Here is a 15,384-nt window from a genome sequence, read left to right on the forward strand (position 1 = left end):
TATTCCTCAACTCCAACACTGAAATGTTTTTTTTTTTTTTTCCTAGATTAAATTTAGATAAAGATTACTTCATTTGCCAAGTATAGGATTTAGTGTAGCTTGCAACACACTGCATATTTGAAAAGTCTGCTCTGTGCAGCTCGGCTCTATTCTGCTCCAAGCAACTCCAAGGGAAAATAAGGGCTTTCTCCTGTGAGGAGTGATGGGTGGCTGCACCGATTTGCTGTGTCTGTCCATATACGTAATTTTCTATTCTTTTTCAGTGAGAGATATCCGTTTCCGTCAGATTCCCATTTTGAACTGTTTCCTTGACAGACAGATTGGTCACCATCCGTTTAGCCAATTAGAATCAAGGAGGCGTTCATAATTAATGCAGTGTTCACCACCCCATTGTTGTATGACTCATCATGAAAGGATTACAAAAACTAAGATAAAACGGAGAAAGACTGGCATAATGTTGGGATGATTCATTCCAAAACAACCCGACGGACAGAAATATGTCAAAAATTCTGTCCGTTTTCTAGAGGTAATCATTGTTTTTAATGAAAAATGCTAACAATTCTAATGCTGGGAAAGCAATGCAAGGTGTTTTTTTTAGATACTGTTCATCTTCGATCTACTCCGCTGTATGAAGCTTCAGAGAATAAGGTTTCCTCCCTTGAGGTGTGTGTGTGTGTGTGTGTGTGTGTGTGTGTGTGTGTGTGTGTGTGTGTTCTGTTCCAGAGTTGGCTGTGACTTAGTTAGTTTGAGATGCTGTCATGCATAGCCTATCAGAGGAGGTGAAAAGAGAAGGGAAGGGGAGTGAAGAGGAAAGAGGGGTTGACAGAAAAAAGAGAAGATTAAAGGAAAGAAAGAAAGAAAGAAAGAAATTCTCACCATCACAACTGGGAAGAGCGTGACTCCACTGATGATTACGCTCGCAAACGATTGGCTCCTGGTCGCTAAGGCTGTATCCGGCGTCACAGGTAAACGACACTCGGGAGCCAATGGCAAAGCTGCTGCTTTGGCGACGACCATTGACTGGGATTCCAGGGTCAAGACAGGAGTCTGACTCCATCATCACACCTGAGAATCACACAAACACACACCAGTCAGGAAGGCTATGTGTTTGTGTGTGTGTGTGTGTGTGTGTGTGTGTGTATGCAATTGAACCTTACATTTTTTAGGTGACACATAGTATGGAGTGTGTATTTATGAAGTATTGAAATAACTGTTGATGTGTCTGTGTCTGCAAGAGTCTGTGTTTGAGTTCATCACTGTCTAACTCAGAGTCTGTCTACAGCTCTATCAGTCAGTCAGTCTTACTCTCATATCTGATGCTGAAGCCCGCTGCAGAGCGGCTGTTGTCGGTCGTGAACAGCAGGAATAGGAAGTTGGAAGTGGAAATCAGGAAATGAGGCGCCTGCGTTCCGTGGTATTCACCAATCAGAGGAGAGGAGACGGAGGGACCATCCCTAATTTCCAGTGTGTCATAGTTGACCTCAGTCTGGAACCTAGACAGACACACAGACACAATCGAGGAGGCGTTCATGCACAAATAACCCGACATACACAAAGGCAACATTTACTGTATCTGACTAGCATGCATAATCTGTGTACAGGCTACATCTCAAACATTAGCTAATGGGATGTAGCTAACACCAAACATTTCTTTACAATTTGGTGACAAAAGCGAATGCTGTCAAGATAATAAACATGTTTACACAGGAAGACGACTTGGCAGCAATGTTCATATTTGTCATTGAAAAATATCACCCACTTTTTTTTCACAACTAAGACGTGGCAAAAACTGGACAGAATGAACTTGAAAAAATACTTGAGTAAGACTGAAACAAAATCTAAACCTGGTGCATCATCCAGACTGACCAAGTAACTACCAACAGTAACTGACTAACTGAATAATTAATTAACCTCTGCCCCAGCCATTTGTATGCTATGCAAATGTTGAATGTTCCAGTGAAAAGTGTAAAGAGCTAACACTGATCATACATCAATAACTGACTGACTAACTTACAACCTTTCTGAAAGACTGACCAACTAGGTAAATGGCCTAATAGCTAATTAACTGAGAAGTGGAAGAACATGACTAACGACTAACTAAATAACTAATTATCCAACTTAATGACTCTCCACCAACTGACTAATTAACAAACAAACTCGACAGACAAATCATGTCCCTCCCTACCTACATAAGCAAATAACTCACCTATCAAAGTGTATCTTCACGGCATGGTCTGGTTGTGCTTCAATCACCCACTGGCAGCCGAGAGAGTCTCTGTAGAACGACGGCCAACCAGGAGACAGCAGAACGCCGGTGGGAGCTGTGAGATGGCCTCCGCATGGAGCTACGTACAGATCACAGAGAGAGACATAAATCACTTTCTTGTAGTTGTGTTATAACAGGAGCGCACCGCTCACACTTCCTCTAGCTAGCAGATTATTCATCTGCTCAATTCACTCTGCCTCTCTACTCCTAGATTTCATACATATTCCATACAAGAGAACATTTAGCTTCAGACTTACATCCATGCTGTACCAACCCCATGTGCTACAAAAAACTATTTTTGACATTTCAAAAAAGTCTAAAATAATTATAGTATGGTAGAGTATGGGGGCGATCAAGAATATTTATATTTGAAATGATGCAAAAGAAATGGCCCCTCACTTCCTTCTAACACAGTAAGCTAGCAGGTACAATTTCAAATACAGGATTTTATTTTAAAAATTGTAAATAAAGTAACTTTGCATACCATATCAATTAAACATAAAATACCTGGGGTTTTAGTAACTTCATAATAACCCTGGTTTTGACAGTTCTTTTTATTATATTGCCATGGTATTGGACATTGACCTTCTTTGCTTAATAGTTACTGCCAGATACTGTTTCAGACTAACTTGTAGAACAGCAACCTTGCAACCCTTTAGATCTTGTATTCATGACCTGCATAGTACCCATTGCTCTTTCTACAACATATAGTTTGCAGTAGTGTATGTTTCATATACTCTTACCCATGTTATATTCTCAGGTAGTCTATATGTTCACACCATTGATTGCTCTCATAACTTTACATTTATTTTACCCAGTTTATGCATGCTGTAGAGCGGTGGTACTCAGTAATATTTGAATGTGATCCATCAGAGTAAGTCATTCTGGGAAGTGAAACATAATTATCCATCCCAGTCCGAGGGAATGGATGATATTTCCCCATATTCTGTATTTACTGAGGCGACAACCCGCTTCAATTTGACTGTCTGCTCCATTCCATTTATTAACAACAGGCAACACTTGATAATGCCATTTAGACAATACAATCAAGATGGAAAGGATATGAAAAAAGGCATGCAAATGAGGCTGATGGCTGTCAGCCGCCTTAAAAAAAAAAGTGTTGAAATAATATATAATGGCATGTTCACTGTCCTTTTTATTATTACTTCCCACATATTAGCTTATCTGCATGCTATGGATGCATCTTTCAGTATCAGTTTCTGCATGCAATGAATGCGCCTCCTCCCTGAATGAGCTTCAGCAGAACCTGTGCCAATCTCATTTAAGATTATTGTTGAGAGGGAGAGGATGTGTGCAAACAGGCTGAGTAAGATAGCAGAGAGGCTGCAGGCTAAAGCAATTAGAGCGGGGAATTTATACATTGTCTAAGGTGCATGCGCATGCTTTAGCCATGGCAGCAGGGGCCTGCCAGTTTCAAGCTTAGTTACCTAATATTTGAAGCCAGAAAAGTTAGCAAATGTCACATTTTAAAGTGAACATTACATGCACCTGCCCACTGCTGTGTGTGTGTGTGTGTGTGTGTGTGTGTGTGTGTGTGTACCTTCACAGCGTGGGACGGCAGCGGACCAAACAACGTTTCCTTCCTGGATAATACATGTGACCTGGTCTGACCCCTGGAAGACAGCAATGATATCAATATATGTTTGTTATTTTAACATTTATACTACTACTAATACCAATGCTACTACTAATAATAATACCAATACTAATACTAATGATAACAATAATTTTAAATAGTCAGGGATCTGTTTATTACCTGCGTCCTAATGAATCCTTGATCACAGCGAAAGGCCACAGAGCTGCCCAGCTGGAACTGGTCTCCAAACCTTTGACCGTTAACAGGAACCCCTGGGTCATGACATTCATTCTGACCAAACGCTACAGAGAGAAAAGAGAGGGATAAAAAGATCTGTTAAAAAAAGCAGAGAGAATAGTCCAGGTTTGACCACATACATAGCTTATACACATTATAAGAAACTAACTGAGCGCAAACTGGTTTGGAACCGAAAGAAAAGAGAGAAAATATTACAGAAAAGCAAAACAGCAAAACAGAAAATATTATATATACCCTGTAAGCATGTTTCTATTGCTTAGCCCCGCCTTTTTGTTTGGATCTATATAATATGGTTTAGAATACATATGCCTGGTATTTCAATCTCAATGTATGTGCTCAACGTCTTTCTTTCTTTCTTTCTTTCTTTCTGTTTGGTAGGCACCTGAAAAATACCTTTGAAAGTGGGTATTGCCAGAGAAAAAGTTTGTCACTGAATGTGACATCTCCACTGATATGGAAATATGGGATTGGAATTATCTTCACGTGGATTCGACCCTGTCATGTTTAGCTTATATTATCCCCATTCCAGAGATTAACCTGATCCCACTCAGAGCACACACCCAGTGATTGGACACGTCCCACGTTGATTAGCTACTGATGGAAAGGAAATGAGAGCGGAGAGAGAAAGAGAGAAAGAGACAGGCATGGGGGAGAGAGAGAGAGAGAGAGAGAGAGAGAGAGAGAGAGAGAGAGAGAGAGAGAGAGAGAAGATATGTACATGTGCACAAACACAGACATATGCATACACACACATTTGCATATACCTACGCACACATACACATACACAGGTAAGCAAAAATGCCCACAGAGAAACACAAACATAAACACACACATACAAAACTCATGCATACACACAGAGAAGAACCATGCGCACACACACACACGCCTGATATGATGAGCGGTGACCGGCAGAGTCGACAATACACACATATATGCAAACACACACACATACGTAAACTCAGGGAGGAGGGAGAGAAGAGAAAATGAAAAGTGTAAAAGAGGAGAGAAGACATGAAATGGGAAGAAGAAGAGGAGAAGAGAAGATTTGAGTGGAGACGAGAAAAGACAAGAGGAGACGAGAAAAAAAAGGGGGGGGGGGTGGGGGGGCATTGGTAGCAGGAGGCAACAATCCTCAAAACTCATTTCAGCTCTCACACTCAGTGTAATTCCATCACACAACAGAATGAGTGTATGTGTGTGTGTGTGTGTGCAAGCGTGTGTGCCAGACAGACAGCGAGAATTAAAAGTGTGTGAGATGAGAGAAGGTTGTGCGCACATGAGAGAGAGAGATGGAGAGAGCGACAGAAAGAGGGACACAGAGTGAGAGAGTGGGAGAAAGAGAGAGTTAACGAGACAGATAGGAGAGAAGAAAGGGCGAAAGAGGAAGAAAGAAAAAAGAGAGAGAATGACAAGGTGGGTCCAGAGAGAAACAGAGAGAGATTACCTCTCTGTTTGACACCAGCATGATGAAAATTTTGTGTGAAAATGCAAGAGCTATAAATGCAAAACCAATCAGAAAATGTTCCATTGGCCACAGTTCAAACTCCTGCAAAAATCAGCATAAAATTAACTTAACCGTACAAGTAGGCGATAAATAAACATTACAAAACTCTGAGTTCTGAAGTATAAACTTTCAACATACAGTATAAATTATAAAATTATATAAAGTAAGAGTAATGAAAGAAAACTATTCTTGTGGAATCAAAAGTAATCTACACAAGAGTAATCATTAATCAGTCACTTATTACTTTCATTTTCCAGTAATGAGTCATTTTCTTAGACAGGTATTCAGCAATTTGCTAATAACTTGAATTACTTTTGGAGTAATTCACCCGGCAGTGTAATGTATTTCTCTCCAAAGACCAAGAGCCAAACAACCAAAACTTCACACAGACGGCCATGCGTCAAAAAAAGATTTGATTGGATATTTATTATTTATAACTGTGACAATAAAATGCATTGCTTCCTATGTTATGCATAATCTAGTTGGTCATTAATATGCCTTCTAATGAGTCAGTTTAGTTAAAATAACACCGTAAAGATTCATCAGATGCAGAATATATTACACACTTTGAAGGGCCAAATACCATTTTCTTGGAGGGCATGTCTCTTGTTGGTTGTTACAACATAAGCCTGCATACAGTATGAGCATGTGTGACCGTGTTATGAGGTTCACGTGCAGCCTAAGGTATAAAATATTACTCCGTTTTTGGATTGCTAACCTATGAGCCAAGGTGTTTTATTCAGCCCACTTTACACTGCGGGCTATTGGAAGACTTCAGCAACATGACATATGCAGTTGTTTGGATAATATGAGCGTTCTCCTGTAATATTCCTGCATCTCAACTTTGGGTTTGTTTCAGCAGTCTGGCCTTGTGTCTGTAATGCCTCCTATTTACAAATCTTAATATTTCCAGCATCGCCTAGTGCCCTCAGGAGCCCACATCATTATTCATATATGCATTGTACATCTTGAAATAACGGTTCAAAATCACTGCAGATGACGATGATAAAACTATTCAGAGCAGCATCTGAAAAGTGGAGGATTTTGGAGACATCCTCATTACCATCCTGAAGTGGAGTAATCTGCTGGATTGTGTCACTGATTCCAGTTATGGGCAGGTAATCAGTAACAGATTATATTCTGAAAGTAATATTCCTCACCCTGATTTTAGTATAGTGGTATCAGACTATACTACAGTGGACACTTTACCTCGGGGTCTGGGCTATTCCTCAAGTTGTTAAACAGTACTGCCTTGTGTCTCCCGTTCGGCGACACAGTCTCCGAAAATTTAATGAAATGAGCACAAAACTGAACTCTGAAATGTAGATGATTAAGTGACACTAGAAGAAATTGGACACACCATTTTCACCTGTTCGTCAACCAAAGTAAAGCAACTTTGGTTAAGGTCTGGGTTAATCTTAGGGTTAGGTTTAGGCAACTAAAACTTTAGTTAAGGTTAGGTAGCTACAACTATTAGGGTTAAGGTTAGGCTATGGTTTTGGTTTTGGTCATGGTTCAACAAGAAAAACTTTTGCTAAAAATTAAAACTACACTCAGTGGAAAATGTATTGGTATGAGTTGGGAATTGAACCCTGATAGTTGGAGTTAAAAGCAAATGTATACACCCATCCACCATAACCCCCTTACTTTCCACTGCGCTATTTCACTGTCAAACTAGTACCTGTTTCTAGTCCTGTCTCCTTCACATAATCCTTTCATGATGGGAAAACGTATTTCTCGTATTTGCATTTTAAGACATTGCGCTAATTTCAAGAAATTCTGTGAGATCATGCTGCTCCAGTTTACTGATGAAGCAAAAACCTGCTTGTGTTCAGGAATAGACCAAATCATTCCCACACAGAAAAATCTGAAATTTGCTCACAAATATAAAGTCTAATCAAGCAACATGTACCCTTTTTTTAGAGCACTAACTTCATATCCTACAGTGTTTTATTCAGCCTACATTTTAGGGACTTAGACGGGTTTAGCAACATAATATTAAATTAAATATTTACACATGGTTCCCATACAGCCTGTAGCATTGGATATCAATTTCTCTTAAAATAATTAAAAAATAATAACTTTTTTTTTTCCCCCCTTTGCGACCCATCTTTGGCTCCCGACTCATAATTTTAGAAACACAGCTCAAAGCGTTTAAACTGTGCAACCTGGTGTCTCAAAGTTCACATCAACTGTTTACAAATTCTAACATTACGAACATAGACAGATACTGTGATGCCCACAGCAACACACATCAACATTCATATATGCATTAAAATGTTAATAGACCAAATTACTGAAACAGCACAAAGATCCCTGAGCTTTCTAAAGTCCCAATACAGAATAAATTTGAGCAGAGACATTCTAATTACACTCTTAAAAAGTGTCATTATTAAACACATTTGTGTCTGTAGTTTGACAACAAACATCTTGTTACTTTTGCATAAAGAACATTGATGCAGATCTCTGTTTTTTTATACAGCTGTTGATGGCATATAAAGATATTTTTGCATTTGATATCTGTGTAAAAATATGTATAAGAGTCTTGTACTCATCTTGATCCATCTCTGTTGCACTTTAATAGGGATTATATGAAAGTCCGAATAAGCATCTGTATAAATATATATTCAGTATTTACAATATACTGGGGTTTACCTTTTGAAATGTTTGTGAATGAAAAGAGGACAGCAATGGCATGTTTTTGCTTTCAATGTTATATCAGCCCTTTTGTTTGTGTTAGGATTAGGGCAACAAAATGTGTTTGTGTTAGGATTAAAAGGTAGGACTTTTATTAAATATACTGTGGCACTTTAGAGGCAAAAAGACATTTAGTATTTTCATTTGTCAAATGTCACCTCTCAAGGGAGAGTCAGAGACAAGGTCATCTGGGAGTAACTGTGTGAAATGGTGCAAAACGCAGGGAAATCACAGAGAATTAATCAAAATCAGCCAGGCAGAACAAGTTCAGCTCGGAGCAGATGAACATACAGGCAGCAGTAGTCAAGTTCAGAGCCGACAATGAGTCAGGCTTAACTAGGCAAGCATAAGTAAGACGTGAAAATAGATGAGCAGTAAACAGAAGTAATCAAGCTCAGTGTGAACGATCAGTGAGGCAGAACTAGTCAAACTCAGGCCAGATGATGGACGTATGGACGCATAAGTATTATTGTTTTGCTTAGCGTAAAATGATCCTCCCTAGCCAGAGTGTGAATTTATATTACATTTCACATTTTTACATTTGAATGGACTGTAATGGATTTTACAATAGCAGATAGCAGCTAAATGACACTTCAAGCTAGTGACTGAAATCCTTTAAAGGAAACCATGACATTTAGAACTTTAGATGGATATTTTTCTTCCTGACACGTCAAAATGTGAGAAATGTTTTTTTTCCACAAGTTATTTTGTAATGAATTGTTGTCTGGTGTACCTACTGTCCCTCAACCTTGCCCTGTCTACATCTACTTCAGTTAGTGATTTCCTACATTTCCCAGAATGCCCGTTGACAACCTCTGAAGAAGGGGCGTGAACTTGTTGCTTTCAGCTGTGGGTTATACCTGTCGGTGGAGAGTGTGACAGTGATAGCATAGTAGGAACAAGAGAGAGAGAGACTCCAGAAGATTCGAGAAAAAACGAGAGTGGAAATTGGTGCCTGCCTCTTCTCCGATGGATTTCTCCCTGAATGATTGTTTAACGTCGGTGGAAGGACTAGAAAGAAGCTCTTGCTCTTTGATTCTGAGAAACACCAAAACCTGACATTTATCATTGATGTTTTAGATAGCTGAATTTTTTTTCTGCTCTTAAACTTCATTGTAGCTGCGCTGAAAATATCTCAATGTGACGTCATGTCAGCTATGTTTGTCCAGTTATCTGCGGGAATAAGAAAAATACACCACCAAACAAAATGGGCCCAGGAACAGCTATACTGCCAATAATTGTTGTTTACAATGTTACAATGTTTTATTTTTATTTTAACTCAGTTCTCTGCAGCTGATTTTACATTAACCATTCTGTTCATAAGTGTTCAAGCAAACTTGACTTAACTAAACTAGACTAGACCAGAATAAAGTACAACACAACACAACACAACACAACACAACACAACACAACACAACACAATAGAAGAGAGGTGTAGCTGATGTTGAATCCCTTGCCAGTGTTAGAGTGATCTGACACCCCAGTTTTATGTCATGATCCTCAGATAGGAGGAACATATATTGAATGCTAGAGGGCAAACCTGCACTGGCATCAAACCTGTAAAACCTGTCATGATATCTGTACATCATGAGGGTCACAACGGAAATAAATCTGACTTTATTGTGACTCCTCGATGGTACTGCTCATACTAAATACGTACATCAATAATTCAAATTGACGGGTGAAAAGATGGACAGACAGGCAGACTGCAAGACAGATAGATACGATAGAACGATAGATAGATAGATAGATAGAACAATAGATAGATAGATAGATAGATAGATAGATAGATAGCACATACTAGTGTAGCTGATATTGAAGCCTTTCCCCGTATTGGAATGATCAGATTGAAACTCCAGTCTCATGATGTGTCCGTTCGAGGCGATCTGTGATGGGACGTCTTTACCAGAGAACGTCCCGAACGTGGTCGGCTCAGAAAGACCTAAAATTGGAGAGAGTTCAGAAAAATGCTTCAATTAACACAAGTTTGTTATTTATTTAATTCATTCTACTTGGATAATATTATGAGGGTGCTTCAAAGGACAAGGACTTCTGAAAAGCAAAACACCAAATACCTCAAGAGATGTATTAAATGTTATTAATATAACACTTAACTTTAATCTGCTACTGTTAAAGACAAAATACTTTTGTGTGATATTGTATTGATCCAAGTGATGCTATGAAAACAGAAAACAGTACAGATATTTTGGAAGAAATAGGTGATTACTTGTATTATTCAGAGACAATTGTGAGAGGGAAAGGGCATTGGTGCAGTAAAAAAAGACAGTGTGTGAGTTGACAACCCTGCATGAGACAGAAGGAGCTTCAACAACACTTCAATAATGAAACGTCCCGACATGGGGATATCTCACCACCACTCCCTTATTTTAACCAGTACAAGTTTATTTTTATTTCCTCCTTGACTTGGATTTTTGGAACCCGCACACAGTCAGTTAAGCTGTACAGAGACTGAGGACTCTATTTTTGTTACCGGCAAAGTGGCATTTTCATCGAGCGCACTCCGGTTTTTTTTTTGTACTTTTTTTTTTGACTGTGCCGAAGTGGGAGGAGAGGAGCAGCAGGAGGTGTGTCAGTAACGATCAAGCGGCGCAGTGCAATTTTGGTGTCAAGGATTACGGAGATGCACTTACGCCGCCCGCCTGCTCAGACCAGGTCAGAGGCGCAAGGTGCCGTCGTGTTCGGTGCTATTTTCAAGGCTTTACCGAGCGTGAACAGATCCTATTCAAAAGCTTACCAACCCTTTCTGTGGATGATATCTTGGCCAATTTGACTTTGATATAAATCCCTCTAGCAGGAAAAAGTAAGATAAAACTTTTAATTCTAACTGTATACACATGTTCCCAACATGTTCGCGCAAATAATGCTAATACTAATACTAATTTGACCCAAGTATTTTTTGCGTTCTGAATGTTTTCAATATTATTCTGATATTTTAATAGCATGTCTATAACGGAAAAAAAACATTTGACTGAAAATAACCTCACTCGCTTCTCTCATTGAACTCAGAAGAGGAGGAGGCGGGGCTTATTTGGGGACCAGTCAGTCTGCCTGCTTCACACACATGGAGCCGCAATAGAGAGAGAGAGAGAGAGAGAAGGAGAGAGATTGTTGCAGAGCACACCAGCAGCCTCTTTGTTCGTCCTATTACTTCAGCAACAGAATAGCCTTTCACTTATTCAATATTGCTTTAATAACCGAGACACTTGCATGGAGAGGAAAGAGATTCAACATAACAATAAGAGCGGGCAGAGTGACGAGGGCTTGAGCTGCTTTATCTGAGAGGAGAGGCTTCAAGAAAACACCTCAGTAACAGAGGAATCCTCTGGTTAAAAAAGGTCGGGGTAACACGTTGTAATCACCATCCCTAATAAATGCTGAATTTATCATGATTTAACATTAGTTTATTATTTTATTGACAAATCAAATCAAATATCAAATGATAATTTTGTCTTTTTTCCTAAGGATTAGTAAATGTCAGAATGTTATTGGATCATTAATTAATGTATTAAAAAAATAGCAGTTTATCATGTATATATTACAACTGATAAGAAATGACAACAATGGCTTTCTGACCACGTTGATTAACCATGTACAAACAGTTTGTTATTGTCTTGGTTAAAAAAAGTCTACCCTGAGGCTTTATTTTACTTGTTTAGTGTATTTCATCATAGCGAGCTTCTGTTTCCAAGCTTGGGTGATTTATGCTAGCGTGCTTACTGTTGTGGCTGCTACACTCGGTTTAGCATGGTGTTTGTTTTAATGCTTTATTATCCTGAAGTGGAAAGAAGACAAAGCCACAAGAGTCAAGGTCACATAAAACCCTTGGTGGCTGCAAAAGCCTTCGGTTCCTCTGACAAAGAGAAACTTTTGTTTTTTTCCTTTTTTGTTCCAGCGGTAGCACGCAGCTCTGTCTGCCTCCTGGACTGAAGCCTGGCACATCTCTTTTGTTGACAGGCAAAATGTAAAAATTGTTCTTGTGTACACATTCTTTAAAGGCTCAACAAAAGTTTTACTTAAAATTTGGCATAAACAGTTTGCAGCAGCATTTCAGTAAGCAGCGTCACCAAGTTAGCCGAATAATTGTGAAAGAGTTCACATCAAGGTATTTTGACGCTTTAAGGCTTGAATGTGTGAAACTGTGTTTGAATATTAGAGAATCGGTAATCCTGTGAAACACTTGAGAACTGATTTAATGATAACTTTTACTTATCTAAGTGGATAATCCTGCCTCTTCAAACTTTGCTGTGTTGACTGTTTTAATCCTATTTTCTCATCTCCCAGCCTGTTGATATCTGTGATGCAGCGCTGCAAGTTCACATTGACTTAAAGTTTATTCATAGATGTATTTCATGTGATTATAAAAATCTGATCAAACTCTATTGTGGGCATCCTCATAGTTATTTTAAAGATTAGATTAGCCATTACATGGAGGCCAAGAGAGTGTGTATTGATGCTTTACAAGCCACATATTATCCATTTACTAACTAAATCAGTTGCAACTTCATAATAACAACCCATTGTGCATTAATGTTTTAAATAATTTGCTAATTGCATTAACCAATACTTCATGTAGAATTTTTTTTTAAACCAAGATAATAACAAACTGTTAATAAATAATTAACCAACGTAATCAGAAAGCCATTGTTGTCATCTCTTATACGTTATGAGACAATTATGTAAATGATGAATAGCATTATTATAGCATTTACTAATCCTTAGTAAACTGTTAAAAGACTATTATTTGATAGCTGACAAAACAATAATAAACTAAAATAAAATAAACTTCTTTTTTTTTCATTGTTGACTTGAATTGAAGGTTTACATGGTCCTTTATGTGCTGATTAAGTTTCTTGTAAGTTTCAAACCCCATTACATAATTTTAAAATGGCATGAGCATCAATCAGAGAATAAGGCTGTTTTCTTCATTTCTGGAAAACAGAGACGTATATGTTCGGTTTTCGTCTGACAGCAGTGATTTATCACCAAGTGGACCAGACTGGAAGACTTTCAAGCAACAACTTCAACTTCACTTCACCCAGTACAACCGCACTAATTGCCTTGCAATTTTCAAAAAGCCACTACAAAACCCTCTGCAGAGGGATGGGTTTACAGCCAGCCAATTAAACCTAACTTCATCTTTAATGACCAGCCAGTCAAATCAGAGCTTTACTCAATTCAGTTTAAATCAATAACCTTTATTACAGCGGGGAACAAAGCTCTAATTTCCCAGTGTGCTGCGTGTACAGTGCAAAATTAAATAGGTGCTAAATGTTGAAACAATAAAAACAATACAATCATCCATCCATCCAACCATCTATTAATTAACCAAATCCAATGTACATTTCATTTTGCCCACTAATACAGAATAAATTGAAAAGTTTTGTCCAAATATGAGATAAAGTGGCCTCTGAAATTACTTTACAACTTCAAATTTACAGACTGGATCATCCATATTTTAGAGATAGAGGATGATGAACTTGAAGTAATGATTTTCTCCCCAGACTGTATAAATATCATTTTGGAAATTAACTTGAATACTCAAAAATACAGCAAAATATTAAGACGTAACTACCTTCATCTTTGACCACCAGCCAGTCGAACTGCGGTTCCAGTTCAAAGTCGGAGAAGAGGAGATGGATGCGGCTCCCCGGTTCAGAGATAATCAACCACACACAGTTCAGGTTGTTCCCATATTCCTCTGGGTAGTTAGGGGACAAGATTGTTCCTGATGGAGCCGTGAAGTTGAAGAAACACGAGACTGCGAGGGGAATGGGGGATAGATAAATAGATAGATAGATAGATAGATAGATAGATAGATAGATAGAGACATAGGGAAAGAGAGAAGGTAAAAGAGACACATTAGAGCAATAAGAAAGCAAGAAAGAAAGAAAGAAAGAAAGAAAGAAGCTGTCATGTATACTTACAGACGCAGCTTGGTTTATTGCCAGACCACTGGTTGTTGTGCTGGCATGTGATGCTCCTCTCTCCCACCAGTTCAAAAGCCGATTGGCAAGAGAAGGTCAACACGTCGCCATGGAGAAAACGATCACCGCTACGGCGACCAAATGCCGGCACCCCAGGATCGCCACAGCCTCCCCGATCAATCTCTGGAACACACACACACACACACACAGACGGCCATGTTTTCCTGCTGACAATTAATGTCAACATGTGACATGATGACATCTAGATAGTCTACACCCAGAGAGGCAGGGGGATAACTGAAATATCATTTGCTTGTTTCACCACCTGTGTATGGGCATGTGTGTATATAATACAGTACATGTGCAGAGGCCTATGGAGGATGTATTTTATTTTAGTTGTGTAGATGTTCATGTGTATATGTATAGGCCTATATGTCCTTCCCTTCGTTTATAGGGACTTCACCAATCATTTTTTGTTTTTTTATATATTTGGGGTATATTCAGGACTCTCTCAGCCTTCAGGTGGAGCTCCTCTGACATTGTTTAGGGACCTGTACCTGTGGTAATCAGTCCGATTAGACTCACCACTAACTGATCTTATTGGTCATGTGTCATTGGTGTGGGTGTATATATACATTGATGTACCTACATGGTTGAATGTATGCCTGATGAAGATCTGATGACTGAAGCGTTGCATTAAAAGTTTTAACTGCGAGTGTGAAGCAGTGTGCGGGAGTCTTTTCTACACTGTTCTCAGACTGAGCTCACCATAGAAGTCCATTATGAAAATCAACAATCCTATCTTAGTGAAGTGACCCAGCGCCCACAGGTGGGACTGCAGTGGGACGGTGAAGCTGTGTCTCTGTTGAATTGGCTCAGGACCAACTCTCTGATCGGGTTGATGGCGTGGATCAGTATATTTTCCTGCTTTTTTTTTGTCCTTCACCAATCACATCCCTGCAAAGCATTTGGCAACAACTCGGGGCGGCTGATGCCAATGCACATACATTTGTGCTACTTGCTTGTCTATTCCAAAGAGTGTGATCACAGCGTGGCCCAGCAGGACGGTCTGTCAGTGGATCCTTGCTCTCTCTACAGCCAACACACCGGCTTCCAG

At 39.1% G+C, this 15,384-nt stretch overlaps 1 protein-coding gene across 1 annotated transcript in view; it reads right to left on the minus strand.

Annotated features, from left to right (window-relative positions):
- Nucleotides 1-15,384, minus strand: part of csmd1b (CUB and Sushi multiple domains 1b) — a 326,361-nt gene that overhangs the window by 133,990 nt on the left and 176,987 nt on the right. Inside the window, exons 12-19 of the mRNA XM_078284417.1 lie at nucleotides 14,268-14,450; nucleotides 13,916-14,101; nucleotides 10,124-10,264; nucleotides 4,044-4,165; nucleotides 3,828-3,900; nucleotides 2,207-2,345; nucleotides 1,306-1,493; nucleotides 877-1,065 (exon numbers count right to left, since the gene is read on the minus strand). Coding sequence (XP_078140543.1) covers nucleotides 877-1,065; nucleotides 1,306-1,493; nucleotides 2,207-2,345; nucleotides 3,828-3,900; nucleotides 4,044-4,165; nucleotides 10,124-10,264; nucleotides 13,916-14,101; nucleotides 14,268-14,450 — 1,221 coding nt within the window. The remainder of the gene's footprint in view (nucleotides 1-876; nucleotides 1,066-1,305; nucleotides 1,494-2,206; nucleotides 2,346-3,827; nucleotides 3,901-4,043; nucleotides 4,166-10,123; nucleotides 10,265-13,915; nucleotides 14,102-14,267; nucleotides 14,451-15,384) is intronic.

This window comes from Centroberyx gerrardi, chromosome 1 (assembly GCF_048128805.1).
Source record: "Centroberyx gerrardi isolate f3 chromosome 1, fCenGer3.hap1.cur.20231027, whole genome shotgun sequence".
In the NCBI taxonomy this organism is placed as follows: domain Eukaryota; kingdom Metazoa; phylum Chordata; class Actinopteri; order Beryciformes; family Berycidae; genus Centroberyx; species Centroberyx gerrardi.